This window comes from Amblyraja radiata, chromosome 22 (assembly GCF_010909765.2).
Source record: "Amblyraja radiata isolate CabotCenter1 chromosome 22, sAmbRad1.1.pri, whole genome shotgun sequence".
Lineage (NCBI taxonomy): Eukaryota > Metazoa > Chordata > Chondrichthyes > Rajiformes > Rajidae > Amblyraja > Amblyraja radiata.
In genome coordinates this window covers 9,878,492-9,904,336 of record NC_045977.1, presented here as the reverse complement: position 1 = coordinate 9,904,336, position 25,845 = coordinate 9,878,492, and the positions used below count along the sequence as shown (strand labels likewise).

Genomic DNA, 25,845 nt, shown 5'->3' with positions numbered 1-25,845 from the left:
AAGGGTGGTGGGTGTACTGAACAAGCTGTCAGAAGAGATAGTTGAGGCAGGACCAATTCCAACATTTAAGAAACTATTAGACAGGTACATTGATAGGACAGGTTTGGAGGAATATGGACCAAATGCTGGCAGGTGTGACCAGTGCAGATGGGACATGGTGGCCGGTGTGGGCAATTTGGGCCGAAGGGCCTGTTTCCACACTGTATCACTCTATGACTAATATGAAAAACATTTTCAAATCACTCTGTAAACATTACTTTTTGGATCAATGAAAACCAGGACAACAGAATACCATATGAACTGGTCAACCCATCATAAAACTGGTGCCCTACACATGGAGAAGTCACCAGGATTAAATTAGTAACCTAGGAAGAATATGATGCAAAATTCACTTCTATTTACTCAGCACCAACGGTTATTTATTGTCCAAAGTATGGGTGCAATGCATTTATGACAACTCTATTTTACCTAGCAGTAAACAATGCCTATTGCCAGAGTTTGATTACATTTGAATGAATTAATAAGTTTATTCGCTAAGTATTCACATACAAGGAATTTGCTTTGGTGCTCCACCCGCAAGTGACAACATGACATACAGTGACAGTTTGGAATGATACATAAAACATTAAACATTAATAATAAAACATTATCGATTAAACATGTGAATTAAATAAAATACCACAGCTTATTTCTGAGAATATTTCTGATAGTATTCAAATAAAATGCCATAACCCATTCAATTTAGAGTGCATGAATGATGGGAGGGAGGTGTAATGGTTTAGTGCACGGTCCTTATCATTCTTAGACAAGACTGCAAATCCAGCACAGAGAGTAATGTTCTTTCCTGATGACAACACCTGTCCCTATACCTCTCCCCTCGTCTCCATCCAAGGACGCCGACAGTCTTTCCAGGTGAGGCAGAGGTTCACTTGCACCTCCTCCAACTTCATCTACTGTATCCGCTGTTCCAGGTGTGGACTCTTTAATATCGGCGAGACCAAGCGCAGTCTCGGCGATCATATTGCCGAACACCTCCGCTCAATCCGCCTAAACCTGCCCGATCTCCCGGTTGCTCAACACTTCAACTACCCCTCCCATTCCCACACTAACCTTTCTGTCCTGTGCCTCCTCCATTGTCAGAGTGAGGCCCAGCGCAAATTGGAGGAACAGCACCTCATATTTTGCTTGGGCAGCTTACACCCCAGCGGTATGAACATTAACTTATCTAACTTCAAATGGCCATTGATTTCCCTCACTCTCCATCCCCTCCCCCTTCCCAGTTCTCCCACCAGTCTTACTGTCTCCGACTACATTTTATCTCTGTACCTCCCACTTCCATGACGTCAGTCTGATGAAGGGTCCCAACCCGAAATGTCACCCATTCCTTCTCTCCAGAGATGCTGCCTGTCCCGCTGAGTTACTCCAGCAATTTGTGTCTATCTTCAATTTAAACCAGCATCTGCATCCTATGCGTGATGTTCTTTAAGTTGTGCCAAGTGGCACAGCAGGTACTACTGCTGTCTCACAGCTCCAGTGAGCACGGTTCAAGTCTGACCTCTGGTGCCCTCTGTGTGATGTTTACACATCTGCCCGTTGTGAGAGGAAACAACAATAAAACATTCTACATTGATGGCGCTGAAGTAGAAATGGTCAAAAGTTTCAAATTCCTTGGATCACCAGCAATTTGGCCTGGACTAGTCACATCCAAGCCAAGTCCAAGAAAGCACACCACACTTCTACTTCCTTAGAAGGTTCAGCATGTCCGCTTCAACCCTCACCAACTTTTGCAGATGCGCCATCGAAAGTATTTTTTCAGGATGTATCACAGGCTAGTTTGGGAACAGCTCCATCTAAGACCACAGGAAACTGCGGAGAGTTGTGGACGTAGCCCAGACCATCATACAAACCAATCCCCTTTCCATTGACACCATCTGCACTTCATGCTGCCTTGGCGAGGCCAGCAGCATAATCAAGGACCAGTCTCACCCCCAGTCATTCCCTCTTCCCCCCTCTCCCAGCAGGCAAGAGGTACATAAGTTTGAAAACACATACCTCCAGATTCAGGGGCAACCAAATGGTCCTCTCATCAACTAGAGTGTGGTCCTGACTTCCCATCTACCTCATTGTATACCCTTTGAACTATCTTTAATTGAACGATCAGAATTCAACGTTATATCTTGTACTAAATGTTGTACTTTTAACCTTTATCTGTGCCCAGTGAACGGTTTGATTGTATTCATGTATAGTCTTTTCTTTGACTGGGAAACACTCAAAAGATTTTTACTGTACCTCGGTGACAACATTAAACTAAACTAAGTTTGTGGATGCTCCAGCATCCTGCCATAGCTGTGCTGATTGGTAGATTAATTTGCGACAGAAAATTAACCCTGGTAGAGTTGGATGTTGAGGGAATTAAGTATGAGAGCGAATAGTGATTGGAAAATAATTTGGGGAGTGAGAGAATAATTTGAGAGCTAGCATAGACTTGATGGGCCAAATAGCTTTCTGCTAAAGACACTGGACTTGGCCCACCTGCCTGGGTTTGGCCCATATCCCTCAAAACCTATCCAATCCCAGAGTCGTTCCATTAACTGTGTAGGTCCTGCCCTGGTTAGACACCCCAAAATCCAACCCCTTTTGCGTTTTTCTGTATTAAATTCTTAAAGATAGCAGAGTCAGGGGATATGGTGAGAAGGCAGGAACGGGGTACTGATTGTGGATGATCAGCCCTGATCACTGTGAATGGCGGTGCTGGCTCAAAGGGCCAAATGGCCTACTCCTGCACCTATTGTCTATTGTCTATCCATGTACAGTACCTGTCCAAATATTTTATAAATGTTGTGATACTACCTGCCTCAACTACCACCACCGGCAACTCGTTCCAAATACCTACCACCCTTTGTGTAAAAATGTTACCCCTCAGGTTCCTATTAAATCTTTCTCCCCTCACCTTAAACCTGTCTTCTACATAACTGGTTCAACCTGGTTCTTGATTCTTTTACACTGGGTAAAATACTTTACCTTATCTATTCCTCTCATGATCTTATACGTCTCTATAAGATCTCCCCTCCTGCGCTCCAAGGAATAAAGTCCTAGCCTGCTCAACCTCTCCCTGTAGCACAGACCATCGAGTCCTGGCAACATCCTTGTAAATCTTCTCTTCAGCCTTTTCAGCTTCAACAACATCTTTCCTGTAATACAGTGACCAAAACTGAACACAATACTCTAAATGTGGCCTCAGCAATATCTTGTACAACTGTAACATGACCTCCCAACTTCTATATTCAATACTCTGACTGATGAAGGCCAATGTGCTGAAAGCCTTCCTGACTACCCTATCTACCTGTGACGCCACTTTCAAGGAACTGTGTACCTGCTCTCCGAGATCCTTCTGCTCTACAACACTCCCCAGAGTACTTCCATTCACTGTGTAGGTCCTGCCCTGGTTAGACTTCCCAAAATCCAACTCCTTGCGTTTTTCTGTATTAAATTCCAATAATAATTCCTCAATCCACCTGCCCAACCGATCAAGATCCCGCTGCAAGGTAGTAAGAAACTGTAAACATTTTTGACACCAGTCAGAATTATGCACAACTTGGTTCAAAAGGGAGAGATATTTAACAGGGAGCTTCCCTTCACTGGTGCAAAAGTGACCTTCAGGTTCAAGAACAGCTTCTTCCAGCGACCATCAGGCTCCTGAACACTGCACAACACTAACGACAACTCTGCCTCAGCAACTATGATTGGCTAAAGACTTGGTTTTGGTTGCACCAGGGACTTAGCATTGTTAAGGTCTGGTTACCTAGTACTACTGATTATTAATTTTTCGCATTCTTTATTATTGGATATTTATTTGTGCGTTATTGCCTTAAAGGGCCTGGAGAGTCAGTATATGTGATAATTAAACACTATTAGCTCTTCAAAAACAATATTCACCTGCATTAACACTGCAATGAAAACTCCAAAGTTGATACGATGGTACAATTTTGATACCTCAGTACAATATCTGAAAATCAAGGCTAGGGTGTAATTTTATCTGCGGGTGCTGTCCGTACAGTGTTTGTACGTTCTCCCCGTGACCTGCGTAGGTTTTCTCCGAGATCTTCGGTTTCCTCTCACACTCCAAAGACTTACAGATTTGTAGGTTAATTGGCTTGGTATAAGTGTAAATTGTCCCTAATGTGTGTAGGATAGTGTTAATGTGCAGGGATTGCTGGTTGGTGTGGACTCGGTGAGCCGTAGGGCCTGTTTCCGCGCTGGATCTCCAAACTAGACGAAACTAAACCTGGTATTGCCACCAGCTGAGCCCCTGTTTCAAGGATCACTCAATTTTCTCTGGCATCTATTGCAGTAACATTACACACAAGCTGTTTTGTTCCCTTGTTCCTTCTGGAAAATAAGTTCATGTAAATTAGGCACCTTCTGCCACCATCTACACATCATGTTTCCATAATCTTGCACATTAAATCAGAAGTGTGAGGGTTGGCAGATAATTTGTTAATGCCCATTTTGCTACCCAACCAATGCTCAGTTTCACCCTCGAAGGGCAGCAATATGGTTAAATAAGACAAGGCCCTCATCACGCTTCGCTCCTTGCTCCGTCTGCTCTCCAACCAGCATATTATGTGACGAACACCATTGGTAAAATGGATGACAGCAACTTTACTGCAGTAAGACTTCACGAAACAAACAGAAGCTTTGAATCAAGTAATCGTTCAAAATCATTGCAGTGAATGTTTCTGTAGGAATAAGGAATTATGAGATAGCCCATTCAACAACTTAAAAAAAAACAATCAATTTAGTTCAAAGTCACACCAGTGCAAGTGATAAACAAAGCATCCAAGGAAAGGAAATACAAATTGTACTCTTCATAAATCTGTTTCACATCATGGCATCATCTCTCATGCTCCTAGTATCTCTACATTCAGTTCACCGTAGATATCTATCAATAACATGGCTCACTTTGGCACTGTGCCACATTTTTTGCATAACTTTGTTACTCACCAGGTTGACAAACTCTTGGTAGCAGATTTGGCCCTGCTCGTTGCTCTGTACAAGAGCAAACAGCATCTCAAGTTTGGTTGGATCCAGCTGCAATTCATGGCTCTGAAGCAGATTGGAAAAGTGCTCCACAGCAATGAAACCAGTATTCTCCGGATCAAGCTGAAAGACATATCAAGGAGGAATTATTAAAGCATGTTCAACTGTTGCTAGTTATTAGTCTTTTTAACTTTTTCACCTCTCTAACACTGACTTCCTATTGCTTAGGAAGTTGCCCATTGAGACTAAAGACAGATTTTAAATTATTCCTTCCCTTCAAAACCTTTCTTAATGATCAGTCTGAAGAAGGATTTCGGACCGAAACGTTGCCTATTTCCTTTGCTCCATAGATGCTGCTGCACCCACTGAGTTTCCCCATCACTTTTGTCTACCTTTCTTAATGATATTCTTTAATAATGCCCAAATCTAGCTTTATTTACTCTTCAGTTTGCCTTTCTTGCTTGGGGGACAGACACTTTCCATTGACATTTTGTGGATGGCCAATTGAAACTGGGGGTCTAGCCACAAGAACAACTCATGGCAAAACATATCTCCTTCCCAAGGCAACTAATCAGCTAATTTCAGAGATTATGGATGGTCATACCTACTCTTACATGATAAGCACATACTCAATGTCATGATCCCCAATGGATAAAAATATCTTGTATTCTCATCAATGGAATATTAAGAACAAATAAAATTCTCCAAGAAATATAGCCATAGCCCTTTACTTACTTGTCTACGATGCTCTATTGATACAAGAAAGAATTATTCTGTAATATCACCAGAGCTCAGAGAGGAATATGCCCACAACTATTTCAACTAACTCACACAAACTAATTAATATTATAATTTAAATATTATTGAGAAACATCTTGAATCGCCAGTGTAATGTGATGAATTAATTAATGAAACCAGCATGACATATTTCAATTAGTTTCAGCATCTCCAGGTTACAGTAAAATAACAATCTAAGTACTAATAACTCTGATGGAAGTGTAATAAATAGAATTCCCTCCAGAAATCTTGGCATTTTTCCACATTTTTACTCTTTTCACCTACTTATTCAACCTCAGGGGGACACGGTGGCGCTGCGGTAGAGTTGCTGCCTTACAGCGCTTGCAGCGCCGGAGACCCGGGTACGATCCTGACTATGGGTGCTGTCTGTACGGAGTTTGTATGTTCTCGCTGTAACTGTGTGGGTTTTCACTGAGATCTTCCTCCCACACTCTTGTACACTGTGTAGAGAGAAGATTTACAAGGATGTTGCCAAGGCTGGAGGGTCTGAACTATAGGGCGAGGGTGAGTCGGCTGGAGCTCTATTCCCTGGAGTGCAGGAGGATGAGGGGTGATCTTATAGAGGTTTATAAGATCATGAGAGGAATAGATCGGGTTGATGCACAGAGTCTCTTGCGCAGAGTAGGTGAATCGAGGACCAGACGAACTAGGTTTAAGGTTAAGGGGAAAAGATTTAATAGGAATCTGAGGGGTAGCTTTTTCACACAAAGGGTGGTGGGTGTATGGAACATGCTGCCAGAGGAGGTAGTTGAGGCTGGGACCATCCCGACATTTAAGAAATAATTAGACAGGTACATGGTTAGGACAGGTTTGGAGGAATATGGACCAAATGCGGGCAGGTGGAACTAGTGTGGCTGGGACATGTTGGCCGGTGTGGGCAAGTTGAGCTGAAGGGCCTGTTTCCACATTGTAGCCTGCTATGACTCCAAAGATGTACAGGTTTGTAGGTTAATTGGCTTGGGTTTGTATACTTGGTATAGGCGTAAATTGTCCCTAGTCTGTGTAGGCTTGTGTTAATGTGTGGGGATCGCTGGTCGGTGCAGACTCTTGTGGTCCGAAGGCCTGTTTTCGCACTGTATCTCTAAACTAAAAACTAAACTAAACTCAGTCTGCAGCCAAATGACCTAATATATCCTTATTTGCCTCAATATGAAATTTTGTATTTTGGTGGTCAGCAGATGTTACATAAGTGCAAGTTGTCATGATTGTAGATGGCAAGTAGGAAAATATGGAGCTTAGATATAACTGCCTGCAATAACACACCCGTTATGGTTTTGTCGAGGCTTATGTAGAAAAAATATCATAATAAGTTCTTCAACACTGAAATGCTAATGCAACATCCCATGAAATCTCACTCCAGTCTAAACGTCCATCAAGAACAGAGAGGACAAGGAAATTAGGAGATAAAATGCCCAAACAAATCTCATTTAGCTGTGAAGGTCCAGTGTGAATCGGGTTCATTCATCAATTACCATGACAACTAATGGTACTTGACGAGAAGTACATAGTGCTACCCACATGACAAGACAAGAAGTCTTGTTCTGCTATTGTCTTTATTTTATTAACTAACGGTTCAGATATTTCGATAGCACTGTAATAAAGAATAGCACAAGCAATTTAGGAAGACCGAGGGGGTGGGTGGGGGGGGGGGGGGGGGGGGTTCACTGCATGAACAGCAAGGAAAAGAATGATCAAAAATTAATCATACAGCACTTCAAGTGGATATTGGGTATTATCAGTCCGCATGTACATGCGTTTTTATAAAGATCTGATTAGTGGGTCGGTCTAGCTGAAATGTGTGTTCAGGTGCAGTCTGCTTCTTGCCTCGATCGCCTGGGAAATATTAATTTCCAAACATTGACTTGGCTCACAATCTGGGCTAAGTTACAGACATTTCTGCATGACGTGTTGGCAAACATTTGGTTGTCATGCACATTACTTTCTTCCAGCCAGACGTTCGTACGGCTGCTCTGCAAAGCAGTGAACAATTTGACTGCGGTCCCCTCAGGCAGGGCAGCAGCTCTCTGGTCAACATCATGCCCTTGATTGTGTGAAGTGCAAAATACACATCATTTGAAATAGCAACAGAAGGCTCCAAGTGAGATAACGCAGTTTGCTATTTCTGGGGCACTTCAACATGCTGCATTATTCTATTTTACTATAGTTAACATAACAATGATCAACACTGATGTGTAGTTGGTACTGATTTTCTAAATAAAATGTTTTGACCACTACTTTCCATAGATTTAACACTGCATATTTCAGAACTTTTGAGAGAACATCTTCTTGCATCCGTTTAACATGAATAGTTTTATTATTACCAGGACGGCTTTCTAGCTGCTAGAAGTATACATATTTATAATTCAATATGCATTCATTTCTAATATCTTGGCTATTCGATATAATATTCTGTTGGAATGTAAACAACATTATGTGACTATGTAGTACATCATGTAGTACACATCTAGAATGATGACAGCAGAGGCTTAAGATGCAGTCCTGAGGCAGGGTATCGGCCCAAAATATTGACTTTTCGTTTGCCTGCACAGATGCTGCCTGACCCTCTCAGCTCCCTCAGAAACTCTTTTATTAGATCCAGACTGACATCTACACCTGGAACTTTGTTTCAGGGTGGCCAAAAGTGCAAAAAAACATTGTTCTTAGTAAGCATGAATTAGTAAACCTTATCTTTTCTCGTGGAATCATTATTTAGCTTCCTCTTGGAGGAATCACAACTGTACCACGTGGCAGGAGAATCCACATTCTAACCACTTTCTGGATTGAAGAGAATCTTCACTACACTTTGGTTGTGTTTTGTTATTAAAACCATGGGCAAAAAAGTCACATTTGAAAAACTGTTCACTTCAACAGCTTTTCAAGTGCCAACTAACATGATTAAAGCATAAAGATAGACTCAAAATTGTTTTATATTGATGATCTGGCCAAGCAATTGAAAGCCTGTAATACTGGGTGCATGATTGGTAATATTTTAGTGAACCATATTATATATGCAGATGATCTTGTGGTTTTTAGTCCATCTAACGCTGGTCTCCAGCAGCTCCTTACTATATGTTCAGTGTATGGTGTGGAACATAATATTAAATAAATGCTTGTAAGAGTGCTGTTATGATCTGTAAAACCAAAGAGGATAAATGTCTAAAATATCCTGATTTTAAATTGTCTGAAAATAATCTTGGTGTCTGTAATAAGGTAAAATATCTTGGGCATTTTATTACAGAACAAATGACAGATGATGAGGATATTTATAGGCAATGACGTATGCTGTATGTACAGGCATATATTCTCTTGCGTAGGTTTGGTGCATGTACAGATGTGGTGAAGATGTCTCTGTTCAGAGCATATTACACACCACTCTATACTGCGCACCCATGGTCAAACTACGGAAAGACAAGTTTACAGAGACGAAAGGAGGCCTACAATGATGCCATGAGAACACAGCTAAGGAAACCTAGATGGTGTAGTGCTAGTAAAATGTTTGTGGCTGCAGGAGTCAGTACTTTAGAAGCTATCCTAAGAAATCATGCATATAAATTCATTTGCAGAATAAATGACTCTAAAAATGTAATTATCATGGCTTTGTCAAACATAAGGTTTAGAACCACACGCTCGAATCCCAGTTGTGGGGACACTGGTATCGTTGTCTCGTTGTAGAACACTGATCTTTCTTTTTATTCTGGAGTTTATCTTGCACTAAACCGGGGGTCAGCAACCTACGGCCCCCGGGCCGAATGCGGCCCGTAACCCGGAATCACCGGCCAGCAGGTTTGTTTTTTCCCCCGCAGTCATCCGGCCCGCAGCCTTCCTTCATCTCCGGTACTTCACGGGCCCGAGGAGACGTGACGCAAGGAGGCCTGCGCTGGCCGCCGCAATTTTGGAGCCACCGTGCGCCCGAGTGGGGCCGACGACCTAGCTCTGGCTGTACCGCATCCTGCGCAAAGCCGCCGGCACGGCCACGCACATTCTGTGTCTGGGCTTCACTGTCGGGATCGGGGTTGTCAATAGGCCGGGGAGGAGTGAGTTTGAGTATTTGAGCCACTGCCTTCAGGACAGAGCCAAGGACATGGTCCGTAGGTACGTCGTGTTCGTGAGCACCCGTTACTAGGGGCCAGTGCTCCGGGTGGCGCCCTCGCGATCTATGTGAACACGTGATTTGATGCCTGCCATTCGGAGCGAGATCCATGTGAACACGTGGTAGATATGGCCCGCCATCCGCTCACAGACATGCCAACCGGCCCGTATGCAGATCAAGGTTGCCGACCCCTGCGCTAAACGTTATTCGTGTTATCCCCTTTATCATGTATCTGTAAATTGTGGATGGCTCGATTGTAATCACGTGTTGTCTTTCCGCAGACTGGTCAGCACGCAACAAAACCTTTTCACTGTACAACGCAAATCAATTATAATTGATACTAAAGTAGTCATCTCGGGGATGGTGATACAGTATCTCCCAAGGATACAGAAATTCATTTGATTTCAGTAATGACAGTGGTATTCCAATAGCAAAAGGTTCCAAATGAAGGAATTGAAACCAGGGCGTTAAAACCCAGTTAACTCGGGAAATAACGTGGTCAGCTCTCTCGGGAAATAACGTGGTTGCATAATGTCAGTCATAGAATGATATCTGGATGAGATGATTTCCATGCACATGCAAACCCCTGCAAAACATAGACGGATAGTTAACTGCTATGTGCTATTCCAGAAGGGCTACAGAGGCAAAGGAAAAACCACTGAAAATAATACAAAATTACCCAATTGAAGAAACACGGTGCACTGAAAGGCATAAAAGACATTAAAATCGCAGAGACCGTTCCCACCGCATCTCCTTGGTTAATTCATCCCTTCCCACCCACTGTGCAGGTATCTTCCCCTGCAACTGCAGGAGAGATTGGAGGAACCTCCTCCAACCTCATCTATTGTTCAAGATGAATTGAATTGATTTTATTAGTCAAGTATGTACAGTGCATTCAGAAAGTATTCAGACCCCTTCAATTTGTCCACATTTTTTTTTTTTAAATCATCAGTCTACACACAATACCCCATAATGAAAAAGCGAAAACAGTTGTTTAGAAATTTTTGCAAAGTAATTAAATATAAATAACAGAAATATCACATTTACATAAGTATTCAGGCCCTTTACTCAGTACTTTGTTGAAGCACCTTTGGCAGCAATTCTAGCCTCAAGTCTTCTTGGGTATGATGCTACAAGCTTGGCACACCTGAATTTGGGTAATTTCTCCCATTCTCTGCAGATCCTCTCAAGTTCTGTCAGGTTGGATGGGGAGCGTCGATGCACAGCTATTTTCAGGTCTCTCCAGAGATGTTCAATCAGGTTCAAGTCCAGGCTCTGGCTGGGCCACTCAAGGACATTCACAGACTTGTCACAAAGCCACTCCTGCGTTGTCTTGGCTGTGTGCTTAGGGTCATTGTCCTGTTGGAAGGTGAACCTCCCCCCCAATCTGAGATCCAGAACGCTCAGGAGCAGGTTTTCATCAAGGATCTCTCTGTACTTTGCTCCATTAATCTATCCCTCGATCCTGACTAGTCTCCCAGTTCCTGCCGCTGAAAAACATCCCCACAGCATGATGCTGCCACCTCCATGCTTCACTGTAGGTATAGTTTTGGCCCAGGTGATGAGCGGTGCCTGGTTTCCTCCAGACGTGACGCTTGGCATTCAGGCCAAATAGTTCAATCTTGGTTTACCAGACCAGAGAATCTTGTTTCTCGTGCCTTTTGGCAAACTCCAAGCGGGCTGTCATGTGCCTTTTACTGAGGAGTGGCTTCCATCTGGCCACTCTACCATAAAGGCCTGATTGGTGGAGTGCTGCAGATATAGTTGTCCTTCTGGAAGGTTCTCCCATCTTCACAGAGGAACTCTGGAGCTCTGTCAGAGTGACCATTGAGTTCTTGCTCACCTCCCTGACCAAGGCCCTTCTCCCCCGATTGCTCAGTTTGGCCGGGCGGCCAGCTCTATGAAGAGTCGTGGTGGTTCCAAAGTTCTTCCGTTTAAGAATGACGGAGTCCACTGTGCTCTTCGGGTCTTGCAATGCTGTAGAAATTATTTTATACCCTGCCCCAGATCTGTGTCTCGACACAATCCTGTCTTGGAGGTCTACACACAATTCCTTCGTCTTCATGGCTTGGTTTTTGCTCTGACATGCACTGTCAACTGTGGGACCTTATATAGACAGGTGCGTGCCTTTCCAAATCATGTCCAATCAATTTAATTTACCACTGGTGGACTCCAATCAAGTTGTAGAAACATCTCAAGGATAATCAATGCAAACAGGATGAACCTAAGCTCAATTTTGAGTGTCATAGCAAAGGGTCTGAATACTTATGTAAATGTGATATTTCAGTTATTTCATTTTAATCACCTTGCATAAATTTCTAAGCACCTGTTTTTGCTTCTTCATTCTGGGGTATTGTGTGTAGATTGATGATAAAAAAAGAATTTAATCCATTTCAAAATAAGGCTGTAACGTAACAGAATGTGGAAAAAGTGAAAGGGTCTGAATAATTTCTGAATGCACTGTATACATACAAGGAATTTGCCTTGGTGCTTTGCTCGCAAGTAACAACACGATATACAGTAGACAATTAAAAATAAAATATTATAATTTAAACATTTGAAGAATTAAATATTAAACACCAGAGCAAAAGGAGGCTACAGATTTTTGGCTGTTCAGTAGAGCGACTGCTCGTGGAAAAAAATTGTTTTTATGTCTGGCTGTGGCGGCTTTGACAGTCCGGAGTCGCCTTCCAGAGGGAAGTGCTTCAAAGAGTTTGTGGCCAGGGTGAGAGGGGTCAGAGATGATCTTGCCCGCTCGCTTCCTGGCCCTTGCAGTGTACAGTTTGTCAATGGGGGGGAAGGGTCGCAGCCAATAACCTTCTCAGCTGGTCGAACGATACACTGCAGCCTCCGGATGTCGTGCTTGGTGGCTGAGCCAAACTAGACCATGATGGAGAAGTTGAGGACAGACTCTATGATGGCCGTATAAAACTGGACCATCATTGCCTGTGGCAGGTTGTGTTTTCTCGGTTGCCACTGGAAGTACATTCTCTGTTGGGCCTTTTTGACTGTGGAGTCGATGGTGGCCTCCCATTTAAGGTCCCTGGAGATGATGGTTCCAAGGCACTTAAATGACTCCATAGATTCTGAAGAAGGATCTCCACCCAAAATGGTCCTTTGACCCATACACGATGCCTCAGCCGCTGAGTTTCTCCAGCATTTTGTCTACCACAGATGTGACTGTGGTGTTGTTGATGGTGAGTGGGGGGAGGGGAGCGGGAGCTCTCCTAAAGTTTACAATCAATTCCACCGGCTGAAGAGCATTGAGCTCCAGGTTGTTGTCATGGCACCAGGATGCCAGCCGTGTTAATTCCTGTCTGCAGGCAGATTCCTCCCCATTCTGGACTCTTATACATCGGCGAGACCAAACGTCGACTGTGCGATCATTTTGCTGAACACCTTCGCTCAGTCCGCCCGGACCTACCTGATATCCCGGTTGCCTAACACTTTCATTCCCCTTCCCATTCCCACACTGATCTTTCTGTCCTAGGTCTCATCCATGATGCTAAATGCAAATTGGAGGATCAGCATCTCATATTTCACTTGGGCAGCTTAGAACCCAGTCGTATGAATATTGATTTTGCTAACTTCAAGTAACCCCTACATTCTCTCTCTCTCCATCCCTCCCCCACCCAAGTCACACCATGTTCTCATTCACACCTAGCAAACAACGGCCTGTTTTCTTTATCATCGTTGCTTTTTTGCATATCTTTCATTCATTTGTTCTATATCTCTCCAAATCACTGTCTATATCTCCAATTTCCCTTTCCCCTGACTCTAGTCTGAGGAAGGGTCTCCACCCGAAACGTCACTCATTCCTTCTCTCCAGATATGTTGCCGATCCTGCTTAGTTACTCCAGCATTTTGTTTCGATCTTCTAGTAATCACACAATTGTTTTTCTAGTGATCTAAAGGTTAGAAACACCAAGTGGATAGAATTTTAAAAGGAAAACAGTGGATAAAGCTTAGAAGATCAATCTATAAGGAGAACTAAGACTTACGGTAAAGCTTTGAGTGGACAGGAAAATGAATTCTGGAAGAGCCTATTAAGAGGATTTATTTTTCTATCATATCCTTGTCTTCACAAAAAATATTTGTAAGCAGCATCACCGATAAATTTGAATCTTATTCAATTTGGCTCACAGATTTAGAATGTCCTACTGTAATAACGTATTCCTAAACATATGGTCAAATCGTTAACCTTAGCAAAAGGGCCAAAGCAAACAAATCAAGTCAAGATTAGAAAGTAGAGATTGGAAGAATGACGAATGAAATATTTGAGTTTCAGGGAAGTGTAAAATAAACACCAAATGGGCTGACCTTCTGTAGCTCTGCAGGAAGTCACACCCATTGTTTTCTCACATCTTCCCACAGCAGGGGGCTGGACTTGCCCCCAATGTGCAAAATCAGAGTTGCACACAGAATATTGATGTGGAATAGGCCGTGACAGCAAGAATTCCTCCTGTTTCTGCCCATTATAGTTACTCATCTAATTAAACGCACCGGACAATGGTTCTGTCAATTAACCCTCCTAACCTGTATCCCATTATTACTGGATAGCAGGAATGGGTGACGTTTAGGGTCGATACCCTTCTTCAGACTGAAGACTCGAAATGGCACCCATTCTTTCTATCCAGAGATGCTGCCTGTCCCGCTGAGTTATTCCAGCGTTTTTAGTCTATTTTTGGTGTAAACCAGCATCAGCAGTTTCTTCGGGGTGGGAGATTGCAACCTTCACGTGGTCCGCCCTGTTTCGACGAATGCAATCAACCTGGCGTGCACAATCAAATAAGATCAAATAGAACAAGTTGTCCTACAACTTTAGGCTGTGCACGCCATACGCAAGAAGAAGAAGAAGTTTCTTCCTACACATTCCAACTATTATTTGCTAGTTCTTGCCCCAATCCTTGCCTCCACTTCTCTATCCTGGGCATCTACTCTTTCAATGTGTCTTGACCCAAAATGTTGACTGTCCATTTCCCTCTAAAGCTGATCTCTAACCCGCTGAGTTCCACCAGCATTCTCCTTTGTTTAACTCCAGCTTCTGGCATCTGGAGCCTCTTATGCCTCCAACCTACTCTAAGCCTGACATTGAATTGATCAAGATTTTGAATCAAGGCAGTGCAGATGCTGGTTTACAAACAAGAACACCAAATGCTGGCGTATCCAGCAGGTCAGGCAGCATCCCTGGGGAACATGGATAGGGAACATGGAGGTTAGGAAAGCTGGAAGAGTGGATGGGCAGGACAATTTATGGCAGGTAATTAGTGAACTCAGGTGAGGGGGTTTTCGATTTGCAGAATAGTTGGGTAACGAAAAAAAATTGAAACTCCACCAATCTAAGTGTCATAAGCAAACCTACATACCAGACCACAGATATTCTTATCCAAAGTCATTTATATACATGACAACAAGAAAGGTTCCAGCACCGATCCCTGCAGCATACCGCTGGTTACAGACTTGCAGTCAGACAAACTGAAAAAGGGTCGCGACCCGAAACGTCACCCATTCCTTCTCTCCAGAGATGCTGCCTGTCCAGCTGAGTTGCTCCAGCATTTTGTGTCTACCATCTACAACTACCGCTGTCTCCTATCAAGCTAATTCTGATCCAGTTTGACAAAACACCTTGGATCGACAAGACCATAAGAGCAGAATTAGGCCATTCAGCCCATCGAGTCTACTCTGCCATTTGATCATGGCTGATCAATTTTTCCCTCACAGCCCATTCTCCTGTCTTCTTTCCTTAACCATTGACACCTTTACTAATCAAGAGCCTATCAATCTCGGCCCTAAAAATGCCAAATGTCTTGGCCTCCACTGCCGTCAATGACCTGTGAAGGAATTCTCTAGACATGACCCACTAACCAAACATTTTGGAGCCAACCTATTGTTGTAAATTTGAGCTAGGACTACACTGGAAAACTCAGCATCGTCCGAGAGAAACCAACTGTCTAGATTGGGAGGCCCACATGCCAGACGAAGATAGAACTCATAAATCTTAAAAGATTTCCCATTATCTATAATAGGCTATCCTCAGCCTCATGTGCCCCTACATGGGGTAAGCTTGTCAGCGGCACCTTATCACATGGATTTTGGACATTCAAATATATTATGTATAGGAAGGAACTGCAGATGCTGGTTTAAACCGAAGATAGACACAAAAAGCTGGAGTATCTCAGCGGGTCATTCTAGAGAAAAGGAATAGGTTACGTTTCGGGTCGAGACCCTTCTTCAAACTGAGAGTCAGGGAAAGTCAGTATTACATCCACTGGCACCCTTTATCAATCTTCCCAGTCTCATCTTCTAATAGTTTTGATAAATCTATTAAACACAATCTATTTTTCATTAAACTATGCTGACTCTGTCTAATAATGTTATGCATTTTTAAATGCTCCATTATTACTTTCTCAATAAATGATTCCAGCACTTACCTGATAATGAATGATCTGTTCATTGGTCTATACATTTTTACATTCCCTCTACAGTTCTTAAATAAGAATAATATATTTACTGTTCATCATTCAGATTTTAATCTGGCACGGTGGCGCAGTGGTAGAGTTACTGCCTTACAGAGCCAGAGACCCGGGTTTGATCCTGACTGCAGGTGTTGTCTGTACGGAGTTTGTACGTTATCCGCGTAACCTGCGCGGGTTTTTTCCGAGATCTCCGCTTTCCTCGCACGTACATGTTTGTAGGCTAATTGGCTTGGTGTCATTGTAAATTGTCCCTAGTGTGTATGATACTGCTAGCATGCGGCAATTGCTGTTCGGCGTGGACTCGGTGAGCCAAAGGGTTCTGTTTCTGCGCTGTATCTCAAAATTAAACTAAAATAAACGAAATTAGTTTAGTTTAGTGTGGATTAATTTAGTTTAGAGATACAGCACGGAAACAGGCCTTTGGCTCACCGAGTCCATGCCGACCAGCGATTCCCGCACATTAATATTATCCTACACACACCAGGGACAATTTTACATTTTACTAGACCAAGAGGGACCCGTTGGGTCCCGACCCCTCAACGCGCAGTGACAGCACTTGTGTCATCTCAAAGGGCAAATAAGAGTCAACCACTTCGCTATTGGCCATAACTAACCACTTAGCTGTTCTTTTGTCCATTGGTGTCTATTATCTGTAGATATGGCCCGCAGAATCTAGCAGAAGTGTCCACGTCGCGGGGCTGGAGACTGAAAGTATCCTGAGCTAATTCTGGAACCAACATCATCTATTGCGACAAGTGATGGCTTCCACTGATTGTCGCCAGAAGCTTGCGTCCTTTTCAGGACGGGCGATAACAGCGAGGTCAACATTCGTAACAAGATGGACACGGAAAGAAGAAAATCTTTAAATATTCTTCTCGTTTCTTCTTATAGAAAAACAGATAACAAAAAAAATAAGCCAACCTCTCTTTTAACCTTTCTTTTAATTACCTACGTCTAAGCTTACTGTAGACAAAACAAATTGCTTTTGCTATGCTTTTCCTCTTTTATTTACTCGAGGAAGATCCAACAATTGGTTTCTCCTTCTCTTATTAATTTCACATTCATTCTCATCCTATCCATTTTATAATTTTAAACATTCTCCTAATCCCCATGTCTGCTACTATTCTTTCCATCATTGTAAGCTTTTCAGCCTAATATCTTATTCTTCGGTGGATACGGGGGATCATATTTCCTGTGAGATCTTTATTCCACAATAAAAATGCATATTAGCTCAGATTTGTTAAATATTCCACTGAATTTTCACTAATTCATTGGATGGAAATTGAAGTATCAGGAAACTTGCAGCATTCTCCTGACATACTAGAGTTAAAATTAGATTGAGGCATCACCAAAACTTACTAACTACTTTAAAAGAAGGAACCATCCAGCTTTGGGTGGGTAATTCAGAAGGTCTACAGAACATAAGAAATTGTTAGACACAAGGAACTGCAGATGCTGGTTTACTGAAAAAGACACAGAGTAACAGGAGGGTCCAGCAGCATCTCTGGAGAATATGCATAGGCGGCATTTTGGGTCGTGACCCTTCTTCGCAGTAAGTATAAAAGGGGGGAGAAGGCTGGAAGAGGGGTGGAGGCAGGACAAAGTGTGGAGAGTGATGAGTGGATACAGGTGAAAGGAGTGTTTGGTTGACAGGAAGAGGAAAAATAGGTGCACATTCAGTTGGGGAATTGGGAAGAGAAAAGGGGGGATATTTACATAAAACTGGAGAATTCAATGTTCATACCATTGAGTTGTATGCTACCCAAGGCCTCGTCCATTGCCAGAGTGAGGTCATGCGTAAAATGGAGGAACACATTTCACAACCCAATGATATCAACATTAAATTCATCAATTTTAGGCAAACAACCACCCCTCTTTTATCTCCCACTGTGTGCTCCACCTGGATGTGCACTCTTACCCCATCCTCCCATACCCTTCCACCTATATTCCTTCCTCTTTGCTTCACACTACATGCCTCTTTACCTTATCTCACACTTATGTCTGTTCATCTCTGGTGTTCGTCTAACAATCTGCCAATCCCGCCCCCCCCCCCCCCCCCCCTCATCTTTATGCCCCTGTCCCACTTAGGAAACCTGAACGGAAACCTCTGGAGACTTTGCGCCCCACCCAAGGTTTCCGTGCGGTTCCCAGAGGTTGCAGGTGGTTGCCGGAGGTTGCAGGTAGTGGAAGTAGGTAGGGAGACTGACAAAAACCTCTGGAAACCTCCGGGAACCGCACGGAAACTTTGGGTGGGGCGCAAAGTCTCCAGAGGTTTCCGTTCAGGTTTCCTAAGTGGGACAGGGACATAAACCCTCTGACACTTGCCAGGCTTTGTCCCACCCCACCTCTCTCCCAGCCTACTCCCCTCCCCCCTCTGCTTCTACAATCTGTCTGAAGAAGGGTCCTGACCCGAAACCTCATCAATCCATGTTCCTCAGATATTCTGCTTGACCTGCTGAGTTAAGGGCCTGTCCACTGCGGGGACCTAATTTGCGAGTTTACAAGAGTTAAGGAGAGTTTCAAAAAGTGTCATGGTCTTGTTGTATCGCCAACGTAGAACACCTCCTATGACCTCCTTTGACTATGTAGAAGACCTCCTTCGATCTCCTTCGGCCTCCTTCGACTATGTTGAAGACTAACTTTGACTAGCTTCGGGAAAATTGGACACTGAATAGTGGAGAGTGAAGACTACCTTCGACTACCCACGATTACCTACGAATAACATGCCGACCTACTACATCCTGCTTCGACTAAACCTACGAGTAAAAAAAGTATCGATTTTTTCCATGCCGACCAATTTTTACTCGTGGACAATTTTCAGCATGCTAAAAAATACTCCTCGTCCAAACTGAGGCCTCGAGTATGCAGGAACTTCTCTCGAGAGTTATATAGACCTCCTAGGACCATGTGTCGACCATGCTGCGAGTTTGAGTCGAGCGCAAACTCTTCTAAACTCGCAAATTAGGTCCCCGCAGTGGGTCAGGCCCTTTACTACAGCACTTTGTGTCTTTTGCGGGAGTTACGTGGAACATTACCGAGCAAAGTAACTGGTGGATTTTAATAGGCCATCCACATGCTTTTGTCAGGCAGTAGTTTTTGAATCCACCTCGTTAAACTAGCTCAAATAACAAATTACGAGACCCACAAAAGATTAGCATATGCAGTCATCATATCATTGGAGATGGTCTCTTAATACATGCAAATATCTTCAAAACCAAATCACATGTACTGTTGCATTATTAACAATTATAGCATGGGAGGTGGTCATTTTGTCACCATGCTCACATTAGCTGAAGATGGGAGTGCTCAAATCTTTTCAAGTTCCCGGACATTAACACCATCCCACACATTAGGGACAATTTACATCATTACAAGCCAAATAACCTACAAACCTGTACGTCTTTGGAGTGTGGTAGGAAACCGAAGATCTCAGAGAAAATCCACGCGGTCATGGGGAGAACGTACACACTCTGTACAGACAGCACCCGTAGTCGGGATCAAACCCAGGTCTCTGGCGCTGCATGCACTGTAAAGCAGCAACTCTACCGCTGCACCACCGTGCCGCCCTCGAGTTCCAAATCCTATGCTTTGATTGTAAAAGAAAACTGTTAATAATTCCTTGAAAGTTCTCTGTTACTGAATGCTCTGTTCAAGGAAGAAAATTATTTCCTCTTCACCACATATGAGTCTCTCGTAACCCCACACAGATTGCTTAATTAAATCTCCCCCCAGGTGCTGAGCTAAATAAAATAATCATAGCCTTGTCAATGGTTTCTCGAAGCTTCTACAGCCTTGGCAAATCTGTGATCATTACCCCCTGCAGTCTTTCCCATACTCTTTGGCACACTAGTTTAATATTCATTCAAAAACGCAAAAATGAATTTTCCTCAACAAATCCAAATTGACTTGCCTTCATTAATCAATGTCTTTCTGAATGATTACATATAATATCTCTTCGTGCCTTCTCTTCTAATATTTTACTTACTACTTGCAGTTGCTCAGATTATTCCTCCCTCACATTTTAAATAACAGTACTTTACCATCATTTAAAGGCTGGCTACTCCTGTAGGTAAAGGAGATTGGATTGCTCCAAAATTCCATTATTTCCTACCTTGCTTCCCAGGGCTAATAATGTACCTAGTTAAACCCAATCATGTTTCTCATTTATTTCTGTCATAAATTAGAATCCCTATAAATAGTCAAATAAAAACCTGGAAGAATTTAGTTCGAGATAACCTGTTGATTGAGGAACAAAATGCCCTCATCTTCTTGCTCTCTCTTGTATTTACTCCATGCTTCAGTTTGACTACGATAGTATCATGTGCAGGAAGGAACTACACATCGAAGATAGACACAAAAGGCTGGAGTAACTCAGCGGGACAGGCAGCATCTCTGCAGAGAATCAACGGGTGACGTTTTGGGTCGACCCTTCTTCAGGTTCAATTTCAATATTTCGGTAAAACTTGGTGAATACAGTGCCATGAGTAGGTAACTTCTAATAACTGCAAACTACCACAGTTGGTGGAAATTATGTTGTAATCACAGCACAGAAGAATATATGGTCAGAAATCATTACAGTTTTGGGATATATTGACTGTACATAAACCCAGGGCATAATAACTAAAATGTCTTGTATTCTAATTTACTAGTTTGTAAATGAGCTTGATGTAAAATCTTCTATATGGTCTAATAAGAGCAGCACAAATGATATGTAAGCCATAGAATGCAGCACAATGCAATGGCAGGTGCATTCAATGGTGGAGTCACACTCCTTGGCTGTTTAGTTTTGTTCATCACATTGGTACAATTTACAAATAACTAAATTCTAATATAATGGACTAAAAATGAAAACATCTGAACAACCCTCACATACATATTGCCTGCACAACCTACAGTTGTTAATTAAAGATTAATTAAAGCTAGATAGGGCTCTTAAAGATGGTGGAGTCAGGGGATATGGGGAGGAGGCAGGAACGGGGTACTGTCTGTGGATGATCAGCCATGATTAAATTGAATGGCGGTGCTGGCTCGGAGGGCCGAATGGCCTACTCCTGCACCTATTGTCTATTTCTTTATTAGTTTCATGTAAAATACCATTAACATTTTTTGCGTAGTGTCAAACATAACAACAGCACATAAACATAGTTGAGTAACCTGGTATTTAGCTTACTTCAATTTAACTCTTTCACTCCCATAGATTACCATACAATTAGCATCTAATTTAGGAACAATTTATTGGACAAATACATTTTTTCCATCTACATTAAGTTTAGCGAAGATATGCCGATTCATTTTAACTGTTCGAGACTGTTGAAATATTTGCACCTAATGAGGTATGAAGTTGGCTGCAAGTCATAATATCATTTTACTATCCGCAAGATTAATAACTGAAAAATAAGGAGTCCTGTGAATAGTCATGGTAACTGTGCCCAATGATCTCAATGTTCAGATGCTATATAGAGTGCAACCTTTTCGGATGCATCACACTTGGTTTGGCAACTGCTCTGCCCAACACCACAGGAAATTGCAGAGCTGTGGACGCAGCCCAGTACATAACGCACTCCAGTCTCCCCCTCATTGACTCCATCCACACGTCATCCTGCCGCAGGAGAGCAGGAAACATAATCAATGATCCTTTTCACCCAGATCATTACCTCTTTTTCTCCCATCGAGCAGAAGATACCAAAGCTTGGGAGAGTATGTACCACAAGATTCAAGGGTAGTCTGTTCCCAGCTGTTATCAGACTGCTGAATGGATCTCTCATTTACTAAGCAAGTATTCTTGATCGCCCAATTGACTTTGTTGGGGCTAAACTAAACTAAACAACCTCTCATTCAAGGTAGATAAAAATGCTGGAGAAACTCAGCGGGTGTGGCAGCATCTATGGAGCGAAACGTTGCCTATTTCCTTCGCTCCATAGATGCTGAGTTTCTCCAGCATTTCTATCTACCTTCAATTTTCCAGCATCTGCAGTTCCTTCTTAAACCTCTCATTCAATATCAGCAGAATGAAGGAACTTTAGAAAGGGGAAGTCAGCAGACTGCAGGCCCGTTTTCATCAATGGGTCATCAGTGAACAGTTCCCAGTTTCAAATTCCTGGATGGTAACATCTTGCATGACATGTCTTGGTACCGACACATAGGTGTAATCATAAAGAAGGCAAACCTGCGCCTCCACTTTCTTAGAAGTTGAAAGAGATTTGGCATGCCACCGAATACATTAACAAACGTCTACAGTTACAATATAGAACGTGTCCTGACTGGTTGCATCATGGCTCCGTTCATCAATAATAACAGAGGAAGGCAAGAGGCTGCAGAGAGAGATGGTCTCAGCTCTGCCCTCATCAAAAGTATCTACACGAGGCATTATCTTAAGAAGGCAGCATCTGTCATCAAGGATCTTCACCATCTGGGCCATGGTCACTTCTTGCTGCTGCTGTCACGTAGGAAGTACAGAAGCCCCAGGTCCCACACCATCAAGTTCAGGAAGAACTACTTTCCCTAACCATCAGGTCTTGAACCGACCTGCAGAACCCTTATGGGCCTGTCCCACTTTCACGACCTAATTCACGACCTTTTCTACTCGTGGACATTTTTCATCATGCTAGAAAAAAACTCCCCCGACCTACTTGATGCCACGAGCACCTACGACTAGCATCATAGCCTGCTACGACCTACATACTACCTCCTACGACCTCGTGACGACCATGCTACGCGTATGAGTCAAGGGCAGAGGTCATGAATTAGGTCGTGAAAGTGGGACAGGCCCTGTACCCTACCTCAGCAGTGAAACACTAAGGACCAAGACTTGCACAATCATGGACTTGTTTTCTAATTGTGTTTCACACTAATGTCTTGCTTTTTGCAGTCATTTTCTTTTCACTCTCATGTAAATTAGATGTGTAATTTATGCACAATTTGAGTTTTCCTGTGTTGTCTGAGCTTGCGTGCCTGTGAAACTGCTGTCAACAAGATTTTCATTGTTCTTCTCGCTCATCGTACTTGTGCAAGTCATGGTGCTTTACTTGACTTTACCCCTCTGAATGTGGGCTCAATCACCTGCACTTGGTCAAGTCCTATACCTACCACAATCTCGCGATGATCAAGGGACAAGTAATTGAAAAATCTTTATTGATTTACCACAAGGGACCTCTCACTTTACAACAATAAACCTGTGGCACATCAACCTTCCAGCAAGCAGCATATGATGATATCGCAATTTAGACTATACATCACTCTTCAGCCATTCCTAGCTTGATGGTTTGAACTGAGAAGAAAAACAGTGGTAACTTAATTCCAAGGTGGGAAACGAGTACAATTTGAGCCAGGATTCAGTGATTTACTTGAAGAAAACTGATTAGAGCCTAAAAATCTCCATTGCCCTTCAGCAATCATCTGTTCTGTCTCTAACAACTTTAAGCCATTTACATTTTAATAAATCATCCAGTTCCAACAAAGATTCTCTAAAAATAAATCCAGTGCATTATCTGCTATAAACGAATTCACTTCTTCACCTCTCTGAGATTCATTGTGCTACTCTGCTCACTTTATTGATCGCAGTTGGTAAAATACGAAGGAATAGGCATTTCAGATTGGACAACACTGACATCCAAGGTTGCCATGTTATATTTAGCTCTAATTAACAAAAGGCAATGTAGCTGAAGAGCCTACAGAAAATGCATATTAGATGAATGCAAGGGCGATGCTTCCTCAAGCTGGGGTGCCAGAATAGTCTTAAAATACACGTGCAGCCATTTAAGGAAAGATGAGGAGAAGTTTCTTCATCGTAATGGCCAGTTCTCACGGTGCGACCTGAAGCAAGATGTCACCCGAGTGAAGTGGTCGTGGTCCAGCACGAGTTCCGCACGATAAAGAGTTCCCACGATAAAGAGTTCCCACGGTACTCGGCATTTCTGTTATTTGTGCGAGTGACTTGTCCGTCTCCCGATCTTTCCCGTTAATCTTGAATGAACATCGTGGACTGTAGTGTTGTTAATCACGTGGCACAAATGATGTTACTTTTTTTCACACACTATATTGTTTTTTTTCACCTGAGTTCTTTAATGAGCTGAAGAATAATCTGTTTTTTTTTAGACAAATGTTGTTTGGTGTGATGCACCTTCTCTCAATATGTGCAAGAAGTCGTCTTTTTATTTTGTCAAATAGGAATAAAGACTGTGTCTCACATTGACCGTGATGATTGTCTTATTTTATTATCTACTGAGAGGTGAAACTTTCAGTCTGAAGAAGGCTCTCGACCCGAAACGCCACCCGTTCCTTCTCTCCAGAGATGCTGCCTGTTCCGCTTAGTTGCTCCAAGCAACTGGTGTCTATCTTCAAAGGACTGACCACCGGGCTGGATGTCGGGGCTGGCGTGTTGCGTTTCACAGACCGAACTGTCCAATTTATAGTAACAGATGGGAACTCCCTCTCAACCACATTCTCTTGCCTTCTCCCCATAATCTCCTGACAGCCGCACTAATCAGGAATGTATCTATCTCTGCCCCTATTCTTCACCCTTTTGACAGTAGTTTTGTTTTATTGGAGACGCGGGAGACAGCGGATGCTGGAATACTGAGCAAAACACGAAGTGCTGGAGGAACTCGGTGCATTTGTGTTTAAGAAGGAACTGCAGATGCTGGAAAATCGAAGGTACACAATAATGCTGGAGAAACTCAGCGGGTGCAGCAGCATCTATGGAACGAAGGAAATAGGCAACGTTCCTAGTTAGCCGGCGCCTGAGACTGAGCCAAGCAATGTCCAGACCTGACTTCAACACAAAGTGATGGAGGAACTCAAAGGGTCAGGCTCGTCCAACGCTCTGTGTTTTGCTCGTGATTCCTCCATCTGCAGTTCCTCGTGTCTACAGACCAGAGTTGCCACTTGACTCCGAGATGACCATCACAGAGCATACGGAAGATAGACACGAAATGCTGGAGTAACACAGCGGGACGGGCAGCATTTCTGGAGAGAAGGAATGTGTGACGTTTCGGTTAGAGACCCTTCTTCAGAGTCTCGTCCCGAAACGTCACCCATTCCTTTTATCCAGATGCTGCCCGTCCATGATGTCATGTCTGTCTCCAGTATTACTGTGTCTATCATCGGCTCAAACCAACATCTACAGTTCTTTCCGACACATTATGATTAGAGGATACCGTCTCGCCATCACTCCGGTTACCCGCTTCATTTCCAAAACGTTGCCACCTCTCTTTACTTTGCTTACTGAAGCCTGATCCTTGTCAGACCCAGTGCTCTATCGCCCAGCCTCTCATCTTTCAATCGGGTTCGGCCAGGAAGGAACTGCAGATGCTGGATTAAAACGAAGATAGACACAACATGTAGCTCAGCGGGACAAGCAGCATATCAGAAGGGTCTCGACCCGAAATGTCACCCATTCCTTCTCCCCAGAGATGCTGCCTGCCGTCGAGTTACTCCAGCATT

At 43.1% G+C, this 25,845-nt stretch overlaps 1 protein-coding gene across 1 annotated transcript in view; it reads right to left on the bottom strand.

Moving 5' to 3' along the window:
- rhbdl1 (rhomboid like 1) overlaps positions 1 to 25,845 on the bottom strand; it is a 281,110-nt gene that overhangs the window by 231,568 nt on the left and 23,697 nt on the right. The window contains exon 2 of the mRNA XM_033040365.1: positions 5,005 to 5,163. Coding sequence (XP_032896256.1) covers positions 5,005 to 5,163 — 159 coding nt within the window. The remainder of the gene's footprint in view (positions 1 to 5,004; positions 5,164 to 25,845) is intronic.